This window comes from Rhinoderma darwinii, chromosome 10 (assembly GCF_050947455.1).
Source record: "Rhinoderma darwinii isolate aRhiDar2 chromosome 10, aRhiDar2.hap1, whole genome shotgun sequence".
Taxonomy (NCBI): Eukaryota; Metazoa; Chordata; class Amphibia; order Anura; family Rhinodermatidae; genus Rhinoderma; species Rhinoderma darwinii.
This window is the reverse complement of record NC_134696.1, coordinates 20,934,631-20,953,460: the sequence shown is the minus strand read 5'-3', so window position 1 is coordinate 20,953,460 and position 18,830 is coordinate 20,934,631. Positions and strand designations below refer to the sequence as shown.

The following is an 18,830-nucleotide window of genomic DNA, read 5'->3' as shown; positions in this document are numbered from 1 at the left end:
CACGGGAAGTTTTAGTAATAGCAGCACAGACTACAGCTGCTATTACAGTCAGACAGCAGTTCTTAGCTGCTGTGCCGCCCCCTTAGAAATGCTGTACCATGCCGCCTGAGACACTGATCGTTTGGGTGGCCAGCAGGCGGCCCACTGTTCACCGGCCCATCTGACATTTGCCAGAACTGACAGATGGCCAGTCCAGCCCTGGTGATAGGGGAGGTCACACCTAAATTTTTACATTTTGAATGGGGTTTGGGATTAGGACAGTGGCAGGATAACGCTGGCTCGGTTCTCTATTGTCACGGCAGATCATTCTTCAGAGACGGGTTTTATTTTACATTATCTATTTCAAGTTTAGATATAGAAGTCTAGAGTAATACGGGCCTTCAAGTTTAATATGTGTCTGAAAATCTGAAAAAGTTTAATGAAGGTCATTAAAGGTCCCAGTTTTAATGACAATAATTAACCCCACTCATAGATATATTCTGTATAGTCATTTGCTAGAACATATGATCTTATCTTCTGTTGGATATATAATTGAGTTCAGGACTTGAGCCGGTTTGATAAAAACTAGAATTCCCAGAGCAGCCAATCAGATTTTAGCTTCATTTGCTCGGATTAGTTGCAAGACTGAGATCTTTTTTCTTTCTGCTATTGCATTGAAGCTATTGACTCGATACCGTGAACCACCATTAGTCCAATAATCCCCTTTATAGACAAATGTGTCAGAATTCTTTGTGAAATTCTATTTATTTAAGATCAGCCTCCTACTCTAGGGTACAATGCTTGGAATTTGTAGGGTAGGGTACCCGGCGTGGTTCGCTGCATCATACAGAAATTGATATGTGGGTCCTGCAGTGTTCGCTTACAGGTAAATTACCTCTACGGATGGAGAAGAAGAACAAAAACTCAAATGCGGTCAACTTGGGTGTTTTTTTTTTCACTTGTGCATCAACTTTTAATGACTTCCCTAAGAATGATGCACCGGTAGATATTCTTCTATGACTATGGGAAACTCTAAGTGGTCAAGATCTAAAAATGATGAATAATTCAACCTCTCAATCACCCTCTGTGCACTTACTGCATCTTTTCTAGATTGCGAAAGTTCTGTCATGATGAATAATTTAATGTTCAGAATTAATATTGATCACAATACAACTCTAGTGAAATAGCAGAACATGGGCTGTGAATTTTGCTTAAATTTTCCTATATTAAAAGTGGGGGGCAAAAAAACTAATAATTTTTGAATTTATTATATTTTCCTATCCTGCACAAATACCCAATTATTTTCCTTTTTTATAAAAAAAAAAAAAGTATTTGCTAAGACTTGGGCAGTATGAAGAAATGAACCATGCCACTGATGCCAGATGTAAATGATATATAGAAATGGACCAAGACTGGTTTTAAGGGGTGGCAAAGAGGGCAACTACCCAGGGCCACAGCTTAATTTAGGGTTAAGACGGGAAGCCCAGGAGCAAACTAAAACCATTCAGTATTATGCGGCCACCTTAATATGTAGTATAAAATAATACTCCCTTATTTGTGCACTATATGGTGGTATTATATGGTCTGTATAGGGCATTATCTTATGATCACATGGCGATATTATGTAGGCACTTTAAGGCCACATGCACACCACACGTATTATGTGTGGATTTTCCTGCGGCACATAATTTTAAAATCCATTTATCCGCGAAAATGAAAAATGGAGATCGGATTGTTTACTATGGGGAACGGAACGCCTCCACTATTTGTCTGCACTAGTTTTGGATATACGAGGGCCATACACAGTGACAGGAGCTACAGAATTGCGCTATAACAGATCCAGACATGGAAATGAGTTCGTAAACTTTAGAAATTATAGCAGCGATATAAATAGGGCTAAAAGGTAGGTAAGAATTGGTTACGTATTTTTGGATTAATCTAGAGCAGCGTTCATGTGTGTTCGCACTTCAGGTATAAAAAAAAAAACATTAAATATTAAAAATGTTTCACTTTATTTTATATTCATTATTTAGAAAAGCGCAATAAAAATGAGATATCAATTGTTTGTTTTTACATCTTTTAAAATCAATTTTTAGTGTTTTTCCTAAATGTATTGTAACAATTTTTTTAATTAACCATACAGATCGTATTTAGATAAGATGTATTTTTTTTAAAATGTAAATACAGTGATTTTTAAATGGATGAAATTATAAATGCAATACTATGGCAAATTTCTTCCTAAGTTTTCATTTTGAGTCCCTAAGTTCTCCGTTTTTTCGGGGTGTTTTTCTTTTGTTTTTTTTAAATATTGTAAATTTTTTTGTGTAATTTTTACCTAAAACACAACAGAAAAAAAGAAAGCAAAAACACCATGTATGTTTATGATTTCATTAAGCCATACTGATTGCCACCCCGGACACACATGCAACTATGAAACTGTTGAATAGAAATGTTAAAAACTTAATAGAAGATGACTCCAAGTTTAAGATCCCTATTATTAACAATAATATATGGTTACTACTACTCCTAATATGTTTGATGTAAAGCTGACGACAAACAGGTTGTATAGCATGTGTCTGACCAGCATGCTGAAAATGTACCATCAACGGCTATGACCACATATAATGAATGGTCCTTATCAGGAACCCCCCACCATGTGAGGTTCAGAGTAAGGCACCACCATTAAAGGATGACACGGATGGTATGGAGCACAGAGACACAGGTCTGCTTACCTCCTTTGGAATGGGAGACTGCCACAGAGGAAATCTCGGACACGGCTAAAAATCTATTGATAAGAGAGAAAACATCTTGCTTGCCGAGTGACCTCTGAACTTACCGGCAGTCTATTGAAAATATTCCCATAGTACTTGTACATTTCATAAAGATAGATGAAAAAGACAGTCAACCTACCGGTCACATAAGGCCCCAGGGGCATCTGGTTGTAGTTGACAATACTGCCCGGACCAGGTCCTCGGAAATTTGGGCCGAAGTTGTTGTTGTACATCTGGGAGGATCCAAATGTTCCCTACGATTACAGTTCAATTATGTTAATTCAGTTAATTGATGAATAAACATGGTCCATTATAAGAAACTAGACCTGGGGTAATATTATATAATACTATAGTTGAGGATAAAATGACTCGTAGTTTATGGCTTCAAAGTTTTAGAATATATTTGTATTTTTTTCTTATTTAAGGGGATGTCCAGTCAAAAATAATCTTCGGACATAAATGTTGAAAGGTGAACCTAGAATTAAGAGGAAACCCACCCAAAAGTGAAATTCTGACTTGTCACAGAAACCTGTCTGCAGAAAACTTTAGTGGAGCTCATGAGCTTGGACTACCGTCTATTTCCAGAACTGATTGTCACTCTGGAACACCTCACCGACCAACTCCTTTGGCCCAGCTCAAAATGTTCCGTTATTGGGAACCTTAGTACATTTGAATGGCCATTTGTTAGGAAAGTTGTTTCAGAGATTCCTGGTTATGGAAGTGGTTTGGGCAGTAAAGGTCTCAGCTCATGGAGTCCACCAACGGGATCTTCTGACAAGTCTCTGTGACCTACTAAAAGTGTTGGGTAAGTTTCCCCTTTAAACGTCAGTATCAACTTTACAACTAGATATATAGTGGATATTCACCTATCAGCCATACATTAAAACCACCTGCCCAATATTGTGTAGGTCTCCCTCATATCGCCAAATCTTTGACCCCGTCAAGACATGAACTCCAAAAGACCTCTGAAGGTTCCTGTGGTATCGTTCTCCAAGAAGTTAGCAGCAGATCATTTGAGTTGCAAAGGATAAGGCCTCCCTGGATCGTACTTGCTTTTGTAGGACATCTCAAAGATGGTCCATTGGATTGATTGTTCTTCCGTGGAGCAATTTTAGTAGGTGCTAACCACTACATACCAGGAGCACTCCACAAGACCTGCCGTTTTGGTGATGCTCTGACCCAGCCATCTAGCCATCACAACTTGGTCCTTGTCAAAGTGACGCAGATTCATACGCTTGCCCATTTTTTTCCTTCTTTCAACATCTCAACTTCAAGAACAGACTGTTCACTTGCTGCCTCATATATCCCACCCCTTGTCAGTCTCCATTGTAACAAGATGATCAATGTTATTTACTTCCCCTGTCTGTGGTTTTAATGTTATGACTGATTGGTGTATAGTCCTTATATAAATCATTATAAACATCTTTGCAAGTACTCTGCTTTGTGTATTTTGTACTAATCTTGAATGAGAGTTAGAATTCTGTTGGGTACTACGGGAAACAGTCAACACTCTGCTGACTGACACGCTCCTAAATGCTTAGCTGAGCTCTTAAAATGCACTGGAGTACATTCTATGGATTCCTTCATCAGGTTACTTTACAGTCTCTATTGCAGAGTCCCCCAATTATGAAATTTCATTTTTAGTAACGTCCTCTTATTTGGCGGAGGCACTGGGGCCCTCTAACCTATATTTACACCCTGGACCAATGTAAAGACTACACAGAGCTTAGTTTGCTCATTCTAGGAGGTGTAGACACTGAACCAGCAGAGGGCTGCTAGGTGATATGAGCTCAGAGCTAAGAAAGAGCCATCAGAATTCTGAATGCAGTTATGAATGAGAAAGGAATATCAGACAGGATCTATTGAAATATTAGTACAAGAAAAGCAAAGTATTTGCAAAGTATCTCAAGAAATCTTATGTTTTCGATGTAAATTAGATGTAATTGGTTATTGGTGGGACACGAGGCGCACGCAACCACATGTGAAAATTTTAAAGAAAAAATGTTTACTCTATTTGGCAAAAATAAACCCAGGATCATCTAACCTGGACTGTGGTGTCACCTCCGCGGTTGGTCAACCTGCTTAGTATACTGCGTTCAGACATCTGTAGGCGAGAAGCCACGGGCGGTATCCTAGACAGCATGGAAGGCAACCGCGTCACATCAGCTTTCATGTCACTTAACAACTCCTCTAATTGGTTCAGAACTGCAAGACACAGGGTGTGTATATATATGAAAACTAGTGCATAGGAAACCAGGGGAATTAGCCAGAGAAGGCAATCACATAATTATAGGACAGTCATTTCCAACCTTATTACCATGGATAAAAATATTTCCATTCCCAGGGAACCCCTATTTACATTCCTGCCGCACAGAAGATTAGTGACGGGAAGGATCAAGGATTTTATAAACTATTATTCGGGCTGAGATTTGTCGCCTGCCCACATGCATCTTTGGGCAGACTAAAATTTGTTTGCCATCCCTGCTGTCAAAGTGGAAGGTCTTGCTTCCTTCCTTGCTGGAAGCCTCCGACTGGTGATCGCTGGATGGGAACCACCGGCCTATGAAATAAACATTGGTGGTCCCTATCGTCTTGGCTTGGGGACCTCATTTGTAAATAATGTATAATACCTTTATACGGCAATTTTTGGTAAATATAGTTGAACTCCTAACCTATGAAGCGTCTCTCACTATGGCTCATGTTCCCATTGATTTCAGTGGACACTGTGTAATGCTTCACATGTCCTGTGGCGGCGCTGCAAATTGAACACTTGCTGCTGACCTGCACACGGATTACAGCGGATCGCTGGGGGTCCCAGCAGCAGGAAACCCTGTGATCAGTTATCATAGAGATATTCTTCTACCAGAAATGAATTGTCCAATGAAGACATCCCCTTTAAGCTTTATTGACAAAAATAGAAGGTCCCTTAAAAGAACCTTTTAATTCTTAGGGTATGTTCACAAGCTTAACAAAAAACGGCTGTAAAATACTGAGCTGTTTTCAAGTGAAAACAGCCTCTGATTTTAAGACGTTTTTTAAGCATCAGGCGTTTTTTTTACGATGTTTTTCTATTGAGACAAATTAAAAACGGCTCCAAAAACAGCTCAAGAAGTGACATGCACTTCTTTTTTATGGGGCGTTTTTTTACGAGCCGTTTTTACAAATTGACGCTTAAAAAAACGCCCCATGGGAACGAAACTCCGGTTTTCCCATTGAAATCAATGGGCAGCTGTTTGGAGGCGTTCAGCCTCCGTATTTTTAGCCGTTTTTCAGGGCGTTTTTCAGTGTCGACATACTCTCAAAGGGTATTCTGGTTTATAGAACCCCTTGTAAAATGTTCTAAAAGGGCACTATGAGGTAATATGGAGGGGTCCCCATTTAGTGAAATCCTCGGAGGATCGTAATCATGCGGGCTTTTGGGCAATGAGACATCCTACAATCGGCTAGCCATGGGGGATCTAGCAAAAGAAAATAAGTTGTCCATGTGGATACCCCTTTCAAAGCTAGGGCTATACGTCTGTAGTGCGATATCTGTAGGTAGGGGCTCCTTCCACAACCATGGGATGGTCCTGGTCTGAGCGGACAGGGAAGATGGTGGCCAGGACCCATTTATTGGTTGTGGATTACTCGATACGTCTCAAACCGTAGCCCCAGTCTAAGCCTACACTGTGCACATGGCACCTATGTCACTAGTGGGCAGGTTAGGGTTACATATTGGCCACCAACCTTTGTGTAGTACCGCATTAGCAGGCTTGTTTCCTGCTAGAGACTCTTTGGAGAGATGCTGATGGCTCTCAGCTAGGCACTCCACTTCTGCCAGTCGGGCATTTAGCGCCATGGCTGGGTGGTTTGGATCCTGGGTCATATTGAGATATGCCGCTCTTCGTAGCTGCTCTTCAATGACTAACGCTTGTTCCAGCAACTGGAAAAAAAACAAGAATGTGGCAAGTTATTTAATGGGGTGATCCAAAATTTAGGTAGCACCAATGGGTGTACTCAGTATATATGGTAACCTAAGCTTTTGCCATTGTCAAAACCTCCATTATGAACACAACTTAAAGGGGTTGAACAGGATTAGAGAACCTTGACTGTTTCCTTCCAAAAACAGTGCCACACCTGTCCACAGGTTATGTGTGGTATTTCATCTCAGCCACTCTCACTTCAACGGAGGAGAGTTGCTATACCAGACCCAACTTATGGATGGGTTGTGGCGCGGTTTGTGGGAAAAAAACAAGCCATGTTTTTTTTATCCTGTACATCCCTCCTTAAAGGAGTTTTGAACCAAACTCCGTAAGAAACTATAAACTTTGAAAAGATCAGATATAGCAGGGCTGAATTTGTCGTTGATTTGTTGGGGCTGCTATGAGAGAACATTAGGTTTCCAATGGGTTTACCCGCAGTCTATGTCAAACCACATACAGTATAACACGTTGTAATATTATCATGAGTTGTACCAAATCACGAAACTTAAACAGAAAAAATGGGACATTGATATCATCAAAACCACAAAAAAGGCCATACTTACTAGGTAGGTGGGTGGGTGAAAACCCGTTCCCATCAGGACGCAGACGGGTCAAAGAATGCTGCAGAAGGAGTGTGCATTAAATAGTGATAGCCCCTCCCACTAGTCTTGAGGGGAGTGGCGAACTAAGTGCTCAAAGGTGTGCCATAAATGAGTGTCAGTGTAGTGCTACGGTGTGAATGGATGGTAAAAAATAAATATGTATGTATGAAAGTGTCAGAACTGTGTAATAATAATAAATAAATGTGATGAATAGGGGTCAGTGCTGTGAATAGTACATGGGGTGTCAGTACTATGTGTAATACGTGGAGGGATAATGTGCTGGTCGTCAGGCATGGCGTATCTTGCCGAATAACAGCCTATTTGTAACGCCGCTAGTGTTAGCTAAAGCGGGCTGCTCTGCATTCCAAACCAAACGCCAGCACATCATGCCCTCCCAGCATATAAGACCCGGCTGCGTCCTGAAAAAAAGTGTAGTATACGTAGTAAGAAATATCCATGAAACATGGGGTATTAGTTGTTATTTTGGCCAAAATACGCAAAGCTCGCAACCCAACGTCAAGGGTCCCCAGTGCCTTGCGAGTCCCTAACCAGAACTTTTCGTTCCTAATTTAAAAACACAAACAGAAAAAATGGGACATTGATATCATCAAAACCACAAAAAAGGCCATACTTACTAGGTAGGTGGGTGGGTGAAAACCCGTTCCCATCAGGACGCAGACGGGTCAAAGAATGCTGCAGAAGGAGTGTGCATTAAATAGTGATAGCCCCTCCCACTAGTCTTGAGGGGAGTGGCGAACTAAGTGCTCAAAGGTGTGCCATAAATGAGTGTCAGTGTAGTGCTAGGGTGTGAATGGATGGTAAAAAATAAATATGTATGTATGAAAGTGTCAGAACTGTGTAATAATAATAAATAAATGTGATGAATAGGGGTCAGTGCTGTGAATAGTACATGGGGTGTCAGTACTATGTGTAATACGTGGAGGGATAATGTGCTGGTCGTCAGGCATGGCGTATCTTGCCGAATAACAGCCTATTTGTAACGCCGCTAGTGTTAGCTAAAGCGGGCTGCTCTGCATTCCAAACCAAACGCCAGCACATCATGCCCTCCCAGCATATAAGACCCGGCTGCGTCCTGAAAAAAAGTGTAGTATACGTAGTAAGAAATATCCATGAAACATGGGGTATTAGTTGTTATTTTGGCCAAAATACGCAAAGCTCGCAACCCAACGTCAAGGGTCCCCAGTGCCTTGCGAGTCCCTAACCAGACTCGCATTTATGGCACACCTTTGAGCACTTAGTTCGCCACTCCCCTCAAGACTAGTGGGAGGGGCTATCACTATTTAATGCACACTCCTTCTGCAGCATTCTTTGACCCGTCTGCGTCCTGATGGGAACGGGTTTTCACCCACCCACCTACCTAGTAAGTATGGCCTTTTTTGTGGTTTTGATAAAATCACGAAACTTAGCTCTGCTACATCTGTCTGCAAATCAAAAATCAGAATAATCATCTAAAAAATACCTTAAATCTCCGAGCAAGAAATTTATTCTTCATTTCCAGGTAGTTTCCCTTGTGAATCTCTGACTTAAAAGGTTCATTCAGAATTAAATAGCGGGGGTCATTCTGGATATCCTGCCAGCGAGCATAGCCGTGTCTGGGGGGTTCACAAATTAAGGAGCAGAGATGGATGGATCATTAGCACGACGTATTGTGACGGCAGAGAATCTGAATACAAAGACCGCGCTCATTAGGAGGAGCGAGAAATATATAGATAGAGATATGTGCCACCGCCTGGGGTGTCATAACCTTTAATTACCATTAAATAAAGAGCAGGACGCGGGCGACACACGAAGCAAAGAAAGAAGGGATAAGAAACAAGTGTCACACTGACAATACTGGAAAGGTCATAATCATTGTCCAGCACTGGGGCGAAGGGAGATTGCTGCTATTTAAAGCGCCACTGTCTTTTAGACATTAACCCCTTAACGACTGGCGTCGGACGTTCAGGGTAGTTCTTCTGAAGCGCCGCCTTTTCACGTCGGCACTTCAGAAGGACTTTCCCCGCATCGTGCGGTGATCTCCTGAAGCCCGTGCTGTTAGTAACAGCCTCGGGCTTCAGGGCAATGATCGGAGACCACTAGCAGTGGTATCCGATCATATTTAACCCCTCAGATGCGGCGCTCTATAGCGAAGTATTGCAGTGTATTATAATAGCGATCAAAAGATAGCACAGTAAAGTCCACTAGTGGGACTAAAAAAACTAGTTAAAAAAAAGTTAAATAAAGTTTGAAAAAAAAAAAATAAATGTCCCAAGTAAATAATAGAAAAAGAAGACCACTTTTTCCCCTTACAAAATACGTTATTATGAAAAAAGTTAAAAGTTACGCATATTTGGTATCGCCGCGTCCGTAACGAACCCAACTATAAAACGATTACATTATTTAACCCGCACATAAAAAATATAATAAAAAACAACGCCAGAATTGCTGTTTTCTGTTCATCCTGCCTTCAAAAGAATTTGATAAAAAGTGATCAAACCGTCGCATCTACTCCAAAATGGTACCAATAAAAACTACAAGTCGTCCCGCAAAAAAAAAGCCGTCATACAGCTGCATCGGTCAAAAAATAAAAAAGTTATGGCTCTTAAAATATGGCAACACAAAATAAATAATTTTGAAAAAAATGTGTTTTTACTGTGTAAAAGTAGGAAAACATAAAAAAAGCCATATAAATTTGGTATCACCGCAATCGTAACGACCCGCTGAATAAAGTTATTATGTTATTTAAACCACATGGTAAACGGCGTAAAATTAAGTTTTCAGTTTTCAGTTTTTTTTCCAGTGCCCCACTAAAAAAGTTAATCAATAAATTATATGTACCCCAAAACGGTGCTATTATAAAATACAACTTTTCCCGCAAAAAAAAAAAGTCCAACTATGTCGACTGAAAAATAAAAAAGTTATAGATCTTTGAATGCGACGATGGAAAAACTTAAATAATTGCCCGGTCATTACCTTCGGTATTAAGGGGTTAATAAGGTACCCATAAAGGGTTAAGTCAAAAGGCCCCCCATAATGGCGACTGTATAGCACCCTTGAACCAGAGATTGGGGGTGCTGGATTGGAAAGAGGTCTCCGACAGGACAAGACTGAAATGGTGTATGGTTTGCCCAGTTCAGAGGTCTGTACAGCGGGTTTTCTGGGTGCTTCCTTAAGGAAATCTAACACTGGGGCAGAGCACTTTAAAGAGGACCGGTCCCCTCTCACGACATGTCTGTTTTAGTAAATACTGGACTTCCCCATGAAATAACATTTCTGGAGCATCTTTTCTTAGAAGTCTGCACTGTGTAGGGACACACCGTATTGAAAATAGGAAGGGTAACACCCTGTTGTTAATTTATTCATACATTTCCAGGAACAACAACAGAGGAACACTGTTGTTACTCCTGGAAATGTAGGAATAAATTAACAAATGTTACCCTTCACATTGTCAATAGGGTGTGTCCCTACACAGTCTTAGGGCTGATTCAGACGAACGTTGCGTTTTTGCGCGCGCAAAAAATGCGTCGTTTTGCGCGCGCAAAAAACACTTGACAGCTCCGTGTGTCATCCGTGTTTGATGCACGGCTGCGTGATTTTCGCGCAGCCGCCATCATAGAGATGAGTCTAGTCGACGTCAGTCACTGTCCAGGGTGCTGAAAGAGTTAACTGATCGGCAGTAACTCTTTCAGCACCCTCGACAGTGAATGCCGATCACAATATCGAGAAACCTGTTAAAAGAAAAAGTTCGTACTTACCGAGAACTTCCCTCCCGGCCGTTGCCTTGGTGACGCGTCCTTGGTGACGCACCTCTCTTGACATCTGGCCCCACCTCCCTGGATGACGCGGCAGTCCATGTGACCGCTGCAGTCTGTGCTTGGCCTGTGATTGGTTGGAGCTGTCACTTGGACTGAATTGTCATCCCGGGAGGTCAGACTGGAGGAAGAAGCCGGGAGTTATCGGTAAGTCAGAACTTCTTTTTTTTTTTTACACGTTCATGTATATTGGGATCGGAAGTCAGTGTCCAGGGTGCTGAACCAGTTTAACTCTTTCAGCACCCTGGACAGTGACTATCTCCTGACGTCGCGTACCGGAATTTTGTTTGCCGGGTTCGGCCAAAACTAGCTCGGCCGAACCCGGTGAAGTTCGGTTCGGTTGTCCGGGTTCGCTCATCTCAAAGACACTCCATTTGGATGTTTGTAAACAGAAAAGCACGTGGTGCTTTTCTGTTTACATTCATCCTTTTGACAGCTGGTGCGCTGTTTCAGTCGGTTCGCACGGAAGTGCTTCTGTGCGACCTGCGTGGTTTTCACGCACCCATTGACTTCAATGGGTGCGTGATGCGCGAAATACGCGGAGATATTGAACATGTCGCGCTTTTTGCGCAGCGGACAAACGCTGCGCAAAAAGCACTGACTGTCTGTACTGCCCCATAGACTTGTATTGGTCTGTGCGTGGCGCGTGAAAACCACGCGGCCCGCACGGACACAATACACGTTCGTGTGAATCCCCCCTTACACTGTCAGCACTGATTGGATATTGTCAGTGTGTAGGGACACACCCTATTGACACTGTGAAGGGTAACACCCAGTTGTTGATTTATTCTTTCATTTCCAGGAGGAATGACAGAGGAACGGCACAAAGCAGAGTTCTAAAATAACAATGTTGGAATATTTACTACAACAGACATGTCAGGAGTGCGGACAAGTCCTCTTTAACTTAGAGCTGGTTCAAGGTGATGAATGAAAGAGTGCCCTCAACGCAAATAGAGTATCCTACTATGCTGACTGACCGACTGCATACACAACCCCTTAAATATTGAAGTGTCATGTGGTCCTGCTTAGCCAATCAGCACTTTTGAATTTTGCATAAAAGGGCCACTTCTTTCTTTGCCCCAAGCAAGGTTTAGGAGGGGTTGCTCAATGGGTACGGGAGCACCCATTGATTTGTTTTTCTCAGGGCGTCTGTTAGATGCCTTTAGTTATAAGGGTTTGTCCTGACTACACAGACTCCTTTTAACCTTCATGATCATCTTATCCATGTCAATGTTTAAAGTGCCATTTTTTCACGACAGTGGCACTTTAAAAGGACCATAATGCATTGAGACATTTCAGAAGATCTGAGGCTGCACCCTCACCAAAAGAAGAGGTCACGTCTTTGAGCGTTGTAAAGTCAGCGCTGCTCGATCATAAAAGTCATTGAAGATATTTCTAGAGAAAAAAAATAAAAAATCTCGGAGCAGCAATGGTTTGACCCCTCTTGGCTCCGCTGGATGGATGAAAGGCCCACAGATGGTGTCTATCCGGGGGAGGCTTTTTGCCGTCGGGACCCTCTTATGATACAACACCAGGACGTATGTTTTAATGTAATGGGGCCTGGCCCAGAGACCGGGTCATCACAATTGTGTTATGTTTTCATGTAATGTGTGTTTTTGTATGTTTTGTCCAAGTTCATACGCAATTTTTTTACTTAGTTGTGCGTAGAAATCCAAATAAAAAATGGAGACTTCTATAAATCAAGTCTTTAAGTTTTTTAAACAAAATGAAATGATGGGGGGTTATGAATAAGGATACGTCACAATTCCGGCCAGTAACCAGTAATCATGTCGCCTGTGCCATATGTCGTAGATTTTGCCAGAAGAGACGGCGGCTCTTTCTTCATTTTGCCATAATGTGTGAAGCTCTAAAATAAACCACACAAAAAAAAAACACATTATTATTACTCACACCAAATATGAGATAATAAATACTCAATTGTCCACGGGTTGCATAGAAGCACTGGAAAATGAATACTAAGATTAAAAAAGATACAAGTCTATCAAATTGAATCAATTATCCTGCAGTGTTGATCCAGAGGAAGGGAAAAAAATAAAATAAAAAAAATATATGATCAGGTTAGGGGAGTCATCGGAGAAAGACTAGTTGCTATGGACATCCTCGGGTTGTCAGGCAGAATGTCCCTAGCAACAGTTTTGTATCTGGTTACTCGGGTCCTAGCACCTAGTGCAGATGTTGTGATTTTTGCACATTGTGCAGCAGGGTGACATCATCTGTATCTTCCAAAATCGGTACGAAATAGTAATGAAGTACATGGCAGATAACCTTCAAGACAGAATGCAGGTATTATAATGTTGTCTATATAACAGGATAATAGCCTCATGTAAAAATGGGAAATTATGAAGAGATAATACCTGTAAAACCACCATCAGCAATATTAAACATAAATTTAAATTTTCCACTATCGTCTCGTTTTCCTTCCTCTTCTTCCTGTTTTATACAATTGTTTCCATTTTGCTGATTCACAATTTCCTCCTTTTCGTCCAGTTTGTTCTCCTCCTCTACAAAAAGACACGATGATAAGCAAAATTGGCTAAAAAATCTCCCACCTATGTGTCTCCATGGTTACAGACTACAAATAAACCCAGTGTAGTCTGATCCTGCTGTTATATGTTAGGGTATGTGCACACGGACCTCTTTTCAGATGTAATGGAGGCGTTTTACGCCTCGAATTACGCCTGAAAAGACGGCTCCAATACGTCGGCAAACATCTGCCCATTGCTTGCAATGGGTCTTACGATGTTCTGTGCAGACGAGCTGTCATTTTACGCATCGCTGTCAAAATACAGCACGTAAAATGACGTCTTGTCAAAAGAAGTGCAGGACACTTCTTGGGATGTTTTTGGAGCCGTTTTCTCATAGACTCTAATGAAAACAGCTCCAAAAACGTCCGTAAAAAACGCTGCAAAAACGCAGCGAAATACGTGAGTTGCTCAAAAAACGTCTGTAAATCAGGGGCTGTTTTCCCTTGAAAACAGCTCCGTAATTTGAGACGTTTTTGACTCTGCGTGTGAACATACCCTTATTCCACTCCCTCTGCCGCCAATTCTTGATAAACTACAGACAGTAGCAGAGTGGGTAGATGACAGGGAGTAACCCATGACTGCAGGATCAGACTACACAGGGTTTGTTTGTAGTCTGTAGCCATGGAGACAAACAGGTCTGCATAGGGGCTGTACACACAAATCTGTAAGAAATGTTTAAGACTATTTGAAAAGCTGCATTAGAGGGAAAGGGGATTTGTCTTCAAGGTCAGTGCTATTATTCGGGGTCTTAGAAGTATATCTGTAACATTAGCACTACCTGATTTTGGTTCCTTGTCTTCTACTTTGCTTGGCACATTGTTCAGTCCCATCTTGTCGGAGGTCTTTTCTTCTTGAGGGACTTCATCTGTAAAATGCAATAATGATATATAATTCGTTCAATTCTTGTATAATATTTTGCAATGAGAATTATTGTGTGTAAGGACCCAGATTATTTGTCTTGCTTAGGGGTTTAACCACTTTTTTGAAACTTTTTTGGAGGGCACCGAGAGGGTGCATTTATTATTTCTGATCTTTAACCCGTTAAGAGGGACATCTTTATAATGGGATATTACGGATTGTGTAATAGTTGCATATATTTGTTCAAGTGTTTTCAATCTACTTTTTTTTGGGAGGAAATAAAGATAGTTGTCTCTTAAAACGTTTTTTTAGGGATGAGATATTTTGGGTGGGCATCTTGTAGGGGGTCATCCTTTTCGGCGGAGTATGACAGTTTATTTTATGATCTTGCATGGCACCACCATTTTTATTCAGTACCAACATGCGTTGTCGTACGCTACCGTTCGATACTCACACCATCACATGGCGCATGTCAAACAATTTATGGGTGTGGGTTCCAATAAGCTTTTGGTGGTCCATCTAGGACTTTGGTTCTCAACCTGTGGTGGGTATACACACATCATGTCTCTAGGGGTTACTCAAACTGTTCTCTTGCTGTACTTTAAACTGTGTATGGTCCTTGATGTTATACTTGGATTACATGTATTCGAGTAGTGGGTGCATTGAGAAACACAGCTATAGGAGACTTCTTCCGCATCAATGTCCACATACTAGTTAGGCTTGTTAGGGGTAATTAAGATGTGGACATAGATGTGAAGGGTGACATGGATCCAGACAGTGTCCCTATGGATATAGAGGGGGGTGGTTCCTGAGTGGGGGACATTCAAATGCCCCAATAGGACAAGGATTCTTCATGCGTTAACCCCTTTAACATAGTAGGATGTGATGGAGAACACAATCCTTCATACCTTTGGGACTCTGGTTCATCATCTCTTTCTCATCCTCCTCCTCTTCTCCAGATTCCTTTTTTTGCTTTTCTTTGGACTCTTGACATTCCGATTTCTCCTCAACATCTTCTTTCTCCGTTATGGTTGAAGGCTACGAGTAAAATTGGCTTTAGTCAGACTTTAAAAGCACAATGCCACCTTTTTCACTGGCCATCATGCATCTGATTGGTGCCAGCTTTCTGTCCAATTGGTCAAATTTCAAAATAAAATTTTATTTTTTTTAATACTGATTTGGGGATTTTTTTTTTCATGTGCAGGATTTGGGACAGTTTTCCATAGGGGTGATTCTTAGGTGCACCCTTTTCTCACCAAAGAAGTTTAGTAGAATCTGTATGTTTGTCCAAACGCTTTATATTTTCTCCACTGAAATAAATGGGGGGAAAAAAACAGCCCAAAAACTCTGCACCTTGTGTATACTGCAATGTGAAAAACGACAACATGCTCTAAAACCGCAAGAGAAAATCTTGCAATATCTGGCTGGGAATTCATACATCTAGCTAATCCAATTTAATTGGAAAATGTAATTTATTTATATAGTGATACCCCATCAAATCATTAACCAGAAGCGGCTGCCGACTGTAAACGGATCATTCCCATTATGAGACAACTACAAACAAAATCTTATTTCTACATCCCCGGGGATACGGACAAATGGCTTTAAATCGATACTTCTTTTTTTCGTTTTTTTTAAAATAGATTTAGTCCTATATAACATAATGTACATAGAATTAAGCATCAGACGGGGAACTTGGGTTGGTGGAGAATTAAAAGGACCATAATTTAACCTGAACTTCCAAAGGTTTGGTCTTCTGCTCCACTGCATCCATCTCCTCGCATAACGTACTCTGGGTTTCTACTTTTTCTACAAAATAATAACAGAATTACCACTTAATTGATGTTTCAGGCCATTACATATAATTGTAAAATACAGGAAAACCAAATGTTATGGGAAATGTGTAATGGACCCGGACCATAGCCGGATAAACGTGCGAATGTCGCACCAAAAGGCGTTGGTAACGTAGGGTAAATTAAGCGAAAACAGGCAATGTAATCTGAATGAAGCTACACCAGGCAATGTATTAGGATTCATGAATGAAGATAGAATAGTCTATATAATGCGAATGCAGCCGGCATGAGGATGTATTTTTTAAAGGGTTACTCCACTTTGGACAATCAATACTTGTTAGAATAATGACAATAATCAGATCACAAAGTATCCTCTTGCTTGGACCCTCAGCGATCAGCTGTTATATGTGGGGAAACCTGCAGTAAGTGTTGAAATTCCTTGCAGCGCCACCACAGGCGAAATTAAGCATTACATCGTGCTCATGCATATTAATGGGCTGTCTGTGTAATACAGGACAGGACAGGACAGGTTCTCCAGAGCAAGAGGTGCTATTTGTAACCGCTCTCCAGTTTGGCCAAGACCCTCAATGAGGACCCACTCTATTAAGTACCTGGCACGGGGGCTGTTCCTGGAGGTAGGGGGGCTGGACTTGCTGGAACTGGTGTGGTGGGATCCGATGAAACAACATCAAAGCATTTTTTGATCTCCGCACCCTCAGGAATCATATCCGGTGTACTGTACTTGCCATTGACTTGTTCAAACTCCTGCACCTGAGAACAAACAACGGGTTAAATTCGTCCAGTGGTAAAAGTAATCTACAGAAAATAAAAATCCCATACTGCTTAGCACCAACCATACAGATAATTTAGAACAAGTCATAGGGGTGGCCTATGTTTTAGAAAGTGACATAATAATGACCAATGTAAATACGACTTCAGCCGGCATTGTGAAAGTTTGAAACAAGAGATCACAAGGACTGCCGTGAATATCAGTTTTGCACTACATAAATAGATGGCTTTGTAGAGCTAGACTGGCTCACTGCAGAAGACAATCAGTATCTGCCAAGGTAATAAATACAGACTGGCACTCTGCCTGATGCCAGTTTCATCAACCTGTGGATTCAGTCACAATCTGCCCACCATTAGGATGCATTGGTTAATCCAGTTTGACGAAGATTTTTGAAATTTAAAAAAAAAAAAAAAAAATGTATAATGATGTTAATGTAGAATATTTGTCACACATAATCCTTAATTCAAGGCTCCAGTTATTGTTAATATATTGCAGTTCTATAAACTGAACGGTAGAACGGTCCCCCAAAAAATAAGGCAGTCCCGCTGTCGGGACACACATCAAATCAGTTACAATCTGTAGGGCAACCTGGCAGCGCCACCACAGGAGAAACACAGCATTACATTTTGCTCACTGAAATCAATGGGTTGTCGATGTAATTCAGATCAAGAACCTCTTCGTAGCCACTCTCTGCTCCAGCTAGTTATGAAGGTCCTGAATGAGAGACCCCCCTCTATTAACTCAAAATTCACTAATAGGGTATTTCAAAAAGTTTCTTTCCTCTTTAAGCAAATATTTGTATGAAGCCCCTGCAGCATTCAAATTGACAATCTAATTTACCAAAGATGCGGAAACACCATCAATCAATCAAATTCCTAGAAGTGACATCATATAATAGCAAATAAGAATTACCACACAACCTCATAAAACTGCTCCAAAAATTTGACATAGGTTTAGATTACTGATATATAACCCCAAAGTTACATAGGTTGAATAAAAGACACCGGTCCATCGAGTTCAACCTTTCTTAATCAATTACATGTCATTCATTGCTAGATTAGTTAAAAACCTTAAAAGGGGTTTTCCCATTAGGGACATTTATGACTTATCCAAATCTCAGATAGATAATCCGCATATAAGTTGACTACCAGATGGTACATGACTCCTCTGGGTCTGAATAAAACCTCTCCATTATGCTGATGTAACAAAGCCATAGGTACAAACCTCCACATATGGTGGGAATGTGAGAAAATTGCCCCATACACCATTACCCAGACCTCTTTTACAATTGACCCACGTCTGATCTTCCCCAATTTGACACGGCTCTCAGACCAGAGCAAACCTGGGGTTCTTTGGACGCACCTTTTTACAGTGGCAAGAGCGCTTATCCCGCTCTATTGCCACTGGCTTCGTAAGGGAGCTCAATTAGCTCGAATTTCAAAAAATTTGGAAAAACTCGTTCTGCGAAGATCACAGCAATAAGCACCTCTGGGTAGACAAAGTCGTGGACCGTCCAACTTGATCTTCTGACTCAATATATAGTCTGATCCTTCCAGACGACATATACACTTCACTCACAAGCTATCGAGCACAGAGAGGTAGAACAGGGTTTAGGGGGCCCCATTCTAGAGATAGGTGCAGGTCCCAGAGTTGGGACCCAAATCTATCTGACATTTATTACATATTCTGTGGATATGTCATAAATGTCCCTCATGGG

The 18,830-nt window shown here is 41.2% G+C and overlaps 1 protein-coding gene across 6 annotated transcripts in view; it reads right to left on the bottom strand.

The window, feature by feature from the left end:
* The window catches only part of CHD5 (chromodomain helicase DNA binding protein 5), a 131,149-nt gene that overhangs the window by 10,428 nt on the left and 101,891 nt on the right, over positions 1 to 18,830 (bottom strand). For 3 of the 6 annotated variants that reach the window (XM_075839463.1, XM_075839464.1, XM_075839465.1), the window contains 10 exons: positions 16,935 to 17,094; positions 16,263 to 16,339; positions 15,439 to 15,568; positions 14,451 to 14,537; positions 13,502 to 13,648; positions 12,885 to 12,993; positions 8,795 to 8,927; positions 6,477 to 6,672; positions 4,795 to 4,955; positions 2,890 to 3,004 (listed from right to left, as the gene is read on the bottom strand). In XM_075839463.1, the coding sequence (XP_075695578.1) occupies positions 2,890 to 3,004; positions 4,795 to 4,955; positions 6,477 to 6,672; positions 8,795 to 8,927; positions 12,885 to 12,993; positions 13,502 to 13,648; positions 14,451 to 14,537; positions 15,439 to 15,568; positions 16,263 to 16,339; positions 16,935 to 17,094 (1,315 nt within the window). Of the gene's footprint in view, positions 1 to 2,711; positions 2,765 to 2,889; positions 3,005 to 4,794; positions 4,956 to 6,476; positions 6,673 to 8,794; positions 8,928 to 12,884; positions 12,994 to 13,501; positions 13,649 to 14,450; positions 14,538 to 15,438; positions 15,569 to 16,262; positions 16,340 to 16,934; positions 17,095 to 18,830 lie in introns of all 6 variants that reach the window. The other 3 variants (XM_075839466.1, XM_075839467.1, XM_075839468.1) reach the window with 3 other exon arrangements.